Raw genomic sequence first — 8841 nt, forward strand, 5'->3', positions numbered from 1 at the left:
AATGCATACCCTGGGCTCCAAAGTTATCAATACTGCCAAATTTCAAAGGATTGCTGGACACACTGGTGTTCAGCTATTCAAAAAAACCAAACAAACAAAACAACAAAAACAGTCAATAACCTTTTATAATGGAGAGTGTTAAAAAAAGAGAAAAGAGAGCTCATAGCCACTTTCCCCATACACTATGTATAAGGGATCACATCATTATAGAAACACACTGAAAATAATGTGGATCCTAATATGAGCAGGTGACATGTGTGTGCATTTGGTACAAGGAGCTCCTGGCTCTCAGAGACTGTGTACAGGCTTTGGAGACCAGGGTGTCTGAACTGGAGGAGCTAAGGAAGAGAGAGGTGTACATAAATGAGACCTTCTGGGATACACTAGAACGGTCCAACCCCCGGTCTGACAGCCTCTCTGTTGTTGAGGAGAATGAAAGTCTCAGAGAAGGAGAACACGCAACTGGAGCTGAAGGAAATGATCCCCTAGTTTGGATTTTTCTTCCAGATGATGTTGTGGTATCCTCTTGCACTGAGGATACCTTTCTGGGGAAGGGAACTCCAGTTATTAGGAAGAGACAGGTAATAGTTATGGGGGTCCAATCATTAGAGACATATATAGCTAGCTTTACGATTATCGGAAGAACCATATGCTGACTTGCCTGCCTCGTGCAAAGGTTGCAGATCTCTTGAGATATCTAGATAAATGTATGTGTAAAACTGCCAGGAAGGATCCAATCGTTGTGGTATTTGTAGGTACTAATGACATAGGGAAAGATAGGAGAGACATCCTGGAGGCCAAATTTAGGCTGCCAGGTAAGAGACTGAAGTCCAGGAACTCCATAGTAGCATTCCTGAAATGCTTCAGTTCCACGCACATGGCCACTGAGACAAGCAGAAATGCAGGCTCTCAATGCGTGAGATGAGAGGATGATGTAGGGAGGAGGGAGTTTAGATTTATTAGGAACTGGGGAAACTTTTGGGAAAGGGAGAACCTATACAGGGAGGATGGGCTCCACCTAAACCAAAATGGAACCAAATTGCTGGCACTTAAAATTAAAAAGGTCGTACAGTAGTTTTTAAACTAAGGGCTGGGTGGAAGCCAACGAGTGCAGAGGAGCATGTGGTTCAGACAGAGACATCCCTGAGGGGTAAGTGCTCTCTAAGCTGTGTGGCAGGCTATCAAGGGCTGTGCAGGTGGGGAAAGGTGCCTCTCTCCGGCCCCAGCGCTGACGTAGGAAGAGGGTTGAGGGGAGTCCTCTTTGCAGCCCCCAACCCTCTCATTCCCACCCCACCCCAGAGCCCGCATCCCCAACCCTCTCCCCCAGCCCTGAGCCCCCTCCCACACTCCAATCCCCTCGGCCCTATCCCCGTCCCACATCAGCTCCATAGTGGTGCATGTAAAATTCTCCGTACATGGATGAAAAAGAGGGAACATTGTTTTTATGCGAGGATCTATTAATGGAGATTCTCTATGTCCTAGTAAGGAGGAGAGGATGGAAGATGATAAAATACGGGTAGGATCTGATGAGAAACAGTCAAACAAAAAGAGAGTCCCATTCAATTACATCATGTAATGGCAGACAGCAAAAAAGTGACAAGTGATTAAATACAAATACTAAAAAATAAGATCGAATAAGATGTGCCTCATATTAAATAAGGATATTGATAGAATACGGATAACAGAAACTTGATGGAATGAGAATAATCAATGGGACACAGTACTACCAGGGTACAAAATATATTGAAGGACAGAACAGGTCACGCTGGTGGGGGAGTGGCACTATATATGAAAGAAAGCGTAAAATCAAAGGAAGTAAAAATCTTAAATGAGCCAAACTATACCACAGAATTTCAATAGATAGTAATTCCATGCTTTAATAATCAGAATATAGCAGTAGAGCTATATTACCCACCACCTGACCAGGATGGTGATAGTGATTGTGAAATGCTCAGGGAGATTAAAATTGAATCATAGACTATCAGAGTTGGAAGGGACCTCAGGAGGTCATCTAGTCCAACTCTCTGCTCAAAGCAGGATCAATCCTTCTTGTAGTGTGGGGCCCAAAACTGGACACAGTACTCCAGATGAGGCCTCACCAATGTTGAACAGAGGGGAATGATCACATCCCTTGATCTGCTGCCAATGCCCCTACTTATATAGCCCAAGAGGGCACACTGTTGACTCATATCCAGCTTCTCATCTACTGTAACCCCTAGGTCCTTTTCTGCAGAACTGCTGCCTAGCCATTCGGTTCCTAATCTGTAACGGTGCATGGGATTTTTCCATCCTAAGTGCAGGACTCTGCACTTGTCCTTGTTGAACCTCATCAAATTTCTTTTGGCCCAATCCTATCATTTGTCTAGGTCCCTCTGTATCCTATCCCTATCCTCCAGCATATCTACCACTCCTCCCAGTTTAGTGTCATCTGCAAACTTGCTGAGGGTGCAATCCACGCCATCCCCCAGATCATTAATGAAGATACTGAACAACACCGGCCCGAGGACCGACCCCTTGGGCACTCTGCTTGATATCGGCTGCCAACTAGACATGGAGCCATTGACCCACTACCCGTTGAGCCCGATGATCTAGCCAGCTTTCTCTCCACCTTATAGTTCATTCATCCAGCTCATACTTCTTTAACTTGCTGGCAAGAATACTGTGGGAGACTGTGTCAAAAGCTTTGCTAAAGTCAAGGCACAACACATCCACTGCTTTCCGCTCATCCACAGCCAGTTATCTCGTCACAGAAGGCAATTAGATTAGTCAGGCATGACTTGCCCTTGGTGAATCCATGTTGACTGTTCCTGATCACTTTCCTCTCCTCTTAGTACTTCAGAATTGATTCCTTGAGGAGCTGCTCCATGATTTTTCCAGGGACTGAGGTGAGGCTGACTGGCCTGTAGTTCCCCGAGATACTTCCCCTTTTTTGAAGATGGGCACTACATTAGCCTTTTTCCAGTTGTCCGGGACCTCTCTTGATCGCCAGGAGTTTTCAAAGATAATGGCCAATGGCTCTGCAATCAAATCCGCCAACTCCTTTAGCACCCTCGGATGCAGTGCATCTGGCCCCATGGACTTATGCTCGTCCAGCTTTTCTAAATAGTCCTGAACCACTTCTTTCTCCACAGAGGGCTGGTCACCTCCTCCCCATGCTGTGCTGCCCAGTGCAGTAGTCTGGGAGCTGACCTTGTTTGTAAAGACAGAGGCAAAAAAAGTATTGAGTACATTAGCTTTTTCCACATCCTCCGTCACTAGGTTGCCTCCCTCATTCAGTAAGGGGCCCACACTTTCCTTGGCTTTCTTCTTGTTACTAACATACCTTAAGAAACCCTTCTTGTTACTCTTAACATCCCTTGCTAGCTGCAACTCCAGGTGCGATTTGTCCTTCCTGATTTCACTCCTGCATGCCTGAGCAATATTTTTATACTCCTACCTGGTCACTTGTCCAATCTGCCACTTCTTGTGAGCTTCTTTTTTATGTTTACAATCAGCAAGGATTTCACTGTTAAGCCAAGGTGGTCACCCGCCGTATTTACTATTCTTTCTCCACATCGGGATGGTTTGTTCCTGCAACCTCAATAAGGATTCTTTAAAATACAGCCAGCTCTCCTGGACTCCTTTCCCCCTCATGTTATTCTCCCAGAAGATCCTGCACCATCAGTTCCCTGAGGGAGTCAAAATCTGCTTTTCTGAAGTCCAGGGTCCATATTTTGCTGCTGTCCTTTCTTCCTTGTGTCAGGATCCTGAACTCGACCATCTCATGGTCACTGCCTCCCAGGTTCCCATCCCCTTTTGCTTCCCCTACTAATTTTTCCCAGTTTGTGAGCAGCAGATCAAGAAGAGCTCTGCCCCTAGTTGGTTCCTCCAGCATTTGCACCAGGAAATTGTCCCCTACACTTTCCAAAAACTTCCTGGATTGTCTGTGCACAGCTGTATTGCTCTCCCAGGAGATATCAGGGTGATTGAAGTCTCCCATGAGAACCAGGGCCTGTGATCTAGTAACTTCCGTTAGTTGCCAGAAGAAAGCCTCGTCCACCTCATCCCCCTGGTCCGGTGGTCTATATCAGACTCCTACCACGACATCAGCCTTGTTGCTCATACTTCTAAACTTCATCCAGAGACTCAGGTTTTTCTGCAGTTTCATATCTGAGCTCTGAGCAGTCATACTGCTCTCTTTGATACAATGCAACTCCTCCTCCTTTTCTGCCCTGCCTGAACAGTTTATATCCATCCATGACAGTACTCAAGTAATGAGTGTTATCCCACCAAGTCTCTGTTATTCCACTCAGCAGCTAGTCCTGAACACACAAGAGGAAAGGCAACTCTTGATTTAGTCCTAAGTGGAGCACAGGATCTGGTCCAAGAGGTGAATATAGCTGGACTGCTTGGTAATAGTGACCAGAATATAATTAAATTTAACATCCCTGTATCAGGGAAAACACCACAGCAGTCCAACACTGTAGCATTAAATTTCAGAAAGAAGGACTACACAAAAATGAGGAAGTTAGTTAAACAGAAATTAAAAGGTCCAGTGCCAAAAGTGAAACCCTTAAAAGTGGCATGGAAACTTTCTGAAGACACCATAATGGACGCTCAACTTAAATGTTTATCTCAAATTAAAAAAACATAGTAAGCGAACCAAAAGTGCCACCATAGCTAAACAACAAAGTAAAAGAAGCAGTGAGGCAAAAAGGCATCCTTTAATAAGTGGAAGTTAAATCCTAGTGAGGAAAATAGAAAGGAGCATAACCTTTGGCAAATGAAGTGTGAAAATATAGTTAGAAAGGCCAAAAAAAATTTGAAGAACTGCTAACCAAAGACTCAAAAATAGCAATTTTTTTTTTTTGAGGTACATCACAAGCAGGAAGCTTGCTAAACAACTAGTGGGGCCACTGGACGATCAAGATGCTAAAGGAGCACTCAAGGATGATAAGGCCGTTGTGGAGAAACTAAATTAATTCTTTGCAACAGTCTTCCCGGCTGAGGGAGAGTCTCAAACCTGAGCCATTCTTTTTAGGTGACAAATCTGAGGAACTGTCTCAGATGGAGATGTCATTAGAGGAGGTTTTGGAGCAAACTGATAAACTAAACAGTAATAAGTCACCAGGACCAGATTGTATTGACCCAAGAGTTCTGAAGGAAATCAAATGTGAAATTGCAGGACTACTAACTGTCATTTAAATCAGCTTCTGTACCAAGTGACTGGACGATAGCTAACTTGATGCCAATTTTTAAAAAGGGATCCAGAGGTGATCCCGGCAATTACAGGCTGGTAAGCCTGACTTCAGTACCGGGCAAACTGGTTGAAACTATAGTAAAAAAACAAAATTGTCAGACACATAGATGAACGCAATTTGTTGGGGAAAGATGGTTTTTGTAAAGAGAAATCATGCCTCACCAATCTATTAGAATTCTTTGATGGGGTCAACAAGCATGTGGACAAGGGGGATCCAGTGGATATAGTGTACTTTGGTGAGGGACCTTGTCAAAGTCTGGACATCTAAGGCTCTTAAGCAAAGTAAGCTATTATGGGGTAAGAGGGAAGGTCCTCTCATGGATTGGTAACTGGTTAAGAGATAGGAAACAAATAGTAGGAAGAAATGGTCAGTTTTCAGAATGGAGAGATGTAAATAATGGTGTCCCCACGGGTCTGTACTGGGACCAGTGCTATTCAACATATTCATAAATGATCTGGAAAAAGGGGTAAACAGTGAGGTGGCAAAATTTGCAGACAGATGACACAAAACGACTCAAGATAGTTAAATCCCAGGCAGACCGTGAAGAGCTACAAAAGGCTCTCTCAAAACTGGTTGCCTGGGCAACAATGGTAGATGAAATTCAATGTTGATAAAAACAAAGTAATGCACATTGGAAAACATCCCAACTATACATATAAAATGATGCGGTCGAAATTAGTTGTTACCACTAAAGAAAGATATTGGAGCGACTGTGGATCGTTCTCTGGAAACATCCTCTCAATGTGTAGCATCAGTCAAAAAAGTGAACAGAATGTTGGGAACCATTAAGAAAGGGATAGAAAATAAGACCGAAAATAATCGTATTGCCTCTATATAAACCCATGGTACGCCCACAACTTGAATAATGCATGCCCATGTGATCACCCCATCTCAAAAAAGATATATTGGAAGCGAAAAAGGTTCAGAATAGGGCAACAAAAATTATTAGGAGTATGAAACGGCTTCCGTATGAGAAGAGATTAGTAAGACTGGAACTTTTCAGCTTGGAAAGAGATGACTATGGGGAGATATGATAAATAAAATCATGACTGGTGTGGAGAAAGTAAATAAGGAAGTGTTATTTACTCCTCATAACACAAGAACTAGGAGTCACCAAATGAAATTAATAGGGAGCAGGTTTAAAACAAATAAAAGGAATTATTTTTTCCACAGAATGCACAGTCAACCTGTGGAACTCCTTGCCAGAAGATGTTGTGAAGGCTAAGTCTATAACGGAGTTCAAAAAAGAACTAGAAAAGTTCATAGAGAATAGGGCCATCAATGGCTAATAGCCAGGATGGGCAGGGATGGTGTCCATAGCCTCTGTTTGCCAGAAGCTGGGAATTGGTGACAGGGGATGGATCGCTTGATAATTACCTGTTCTGCTCATTCCCTCTGAAGCACCTGGTACTGGCCACTGTTGGAAGACAGGACACTGGGCTAGATGGACCATTGGTCTGAACCAGTATGGCCATTCCTATATTCATAAAGTTCATATTCACTATATGGATGCATACCGTATATACTCTTTCATAAGCCGAATATTTTTGATAAAAAAGCGACGCATCAAAGAGCGGGGGGTCGGCTTATAAACAGGTCTACACCAAAATTTGATGATTTTAAACTCTAATATGAAATAATTGAATTGAATATCTAATACATTGTTGTTTTGTTTACCTGGAGCATCTGCAGGCATGGAGCCCCTCAATTCCCTGTGGCCAATGAGAACTGTAGGAAGTGGCGCGCAGTGACGGTAATTTTGAAAGTGAATACGTATTTGTTCAGTTATTGTTCAGTCAGGGTAAGCTACTGGCGGGTCGGGACGTTTTGTTTACCTGGAGTGTTCACAGGCACAGAGCCCCTCAGCTCCCAGTGGCCGCGGTCTGCCGTTCCTAACCAATGGGAGCTGCAGGAAGCAGCACCACTTCCCGCAGCTCCCATTGGCTGGGAACAACAAACCACGGCCACTGGGAGCTGAGGGGTTCTGTGCCTGTGAACGCTCCAGGTAAACAAAACATCCTGCCCCATCAGCGGCTTACCTTGATGGGCTGGGATCCAAAGTTTGCCACCCCTGAAATATAGGGTCGGCTTGTGAAAGGGTCATACAGTTTTTAGTATTTTTACCTATCTATCTGGGGGGGTCGGCTTGTAAACAAACAGGCCAATGAACGAGTATACACGGTATATAATTAATACTGATTTTTAGAAAAACGAACTTACCATTAGCTATTAATGGTGAGCAACTGCCATCTTTGGTGGATGAAGATCTGCATACTCATACGTAAACTTGACTAGCTTACGTAAACTAAGGCTTTGTCCATGCACAAAAGTTTTACTGCTCTAACAATACCACTTGTAGTTATAGTAGTAAAATGCTGCCCCACTGCAAAGCACATTTATATTGCTAAAGATGTCTTCACACTAGGGGTTACACCAGCATAAATGTATTAGTAAAAAAATAAGTCAAACCTCTGAAAGTTATGCCAATACTGTGTGTATATCAGTTACAGGGATTGACAAAATCACACAACCAAGTAAAACACTGTGTTTATACCTGTTTAATTTTTTTAATTAGGCTTTTGATTGATAGCATTTATGATATACCAACAAGTAGTTGTAGCACAATTATCACTGTTATTGCACTACTTACTACAGGCTGTTCCACTTCAAATTACTATAATTATTTTATCTTGATTCTGAACTGTAACTAGCATTAAATACCTTACAACTTTACAGACAATGAAAACGTAGCTCCACTATTGCCTATTCCCTTAAGTGGTGGAAAAATTATATTCATTTACAAACATTTTAATGATTACCTCCACGCTTACTAGAGAAAGTAAGAAAACATCATCATTGGAGGATTTGTTTTTCTATTTTATTATTGAGCATCATATATGAAATGTTAGTTTGAAATAGCATCATACCAAAAATAAGAATTAAAAATACATGGAACTCAAAGTAAATTTAAGTTCTAAACACAAATATTATTTTGAGAGTCTAGTTACTATAATGACAGTCATTTACACCACTTTTTCTGATTACAGGCCATAGCTATTATAGAAACAGATCAATCTACCAGCTAGTGAGAAACCCACAGCTCAGTAGCCATTCACGTGTATCCTGGTACTATATGCAATCTTTACAGCGATCACCATTTCATATGCAGAATTAACTTAGTATTTTCCTCCGGAAACTTACTAGTCTTTTGAGGGACATTTTCAAAGAACAGGCGTTTTGCTTGCATTAAAAAACTGAAATTATGCCTGTCGTTGCTTGTGTCTGGGATGAGTTTTACAGTACACAAACAGTCGTCCACGTCTGCGAACAATAAAACAGTCCTTACAACGCCTTTTGATTACACCTTTTGTTTTCATCCCCATAACCGTCTGTACGACTGGAAGCTGGCTGCTTGCAAGCAGTGGCTGACCTGCCAGGCTGCGCTTCTTGGCGACCAACGCTGGCGCGGCCGCTAGGAAGTGTCCGAAGCCCAGGGAAGAAAAGGGCAGGCGCGGGGGCGCGCCGTGCCGCAGGTAACGCAGCGGGGTGGCGGCAGCCGCCAGTAGGGTCTTCACGAGCAGAGCCGCCATGTTGTCACACC

At 43.1% G+C, this 8841-nt stretch overlaps 1 protein-coding gene across 1 annotated transcript; it reads right to left on the bottom strand.

Moving 5' to 3' along the window:
* Window positions 1-8500: 8500 nt before the first annotated feature.
* MRPL36 (mitochondrial ribosomal protein L36) lies at window positions 8501-8830 on the bottom strand. Its single transcript, XM_073329644.1, has one exon. The coding sequence runs from the start codon at window positions 8828-8830 to the stop codon at window positions 8501-8503; it is 330 nt and encodes a 109-aa protein (XP_073185745.1).
* Window positions 8831-8841: the final 11 nt, after the last annotated feature.

Source organism: Lepidochelys kempii, chromosome 2, assembly GCF_965140285.1.
Source record: "Lepidochelys kempii isolate rLepKem1 chromosome 2, rLepKem1.hap1, whole genome shotgun sequence".
NCBI lineage: Eukaryota > Metazoa > Chordata > Testudines > Cheloniidae > Lepidochelys > Lepidochelys kempii.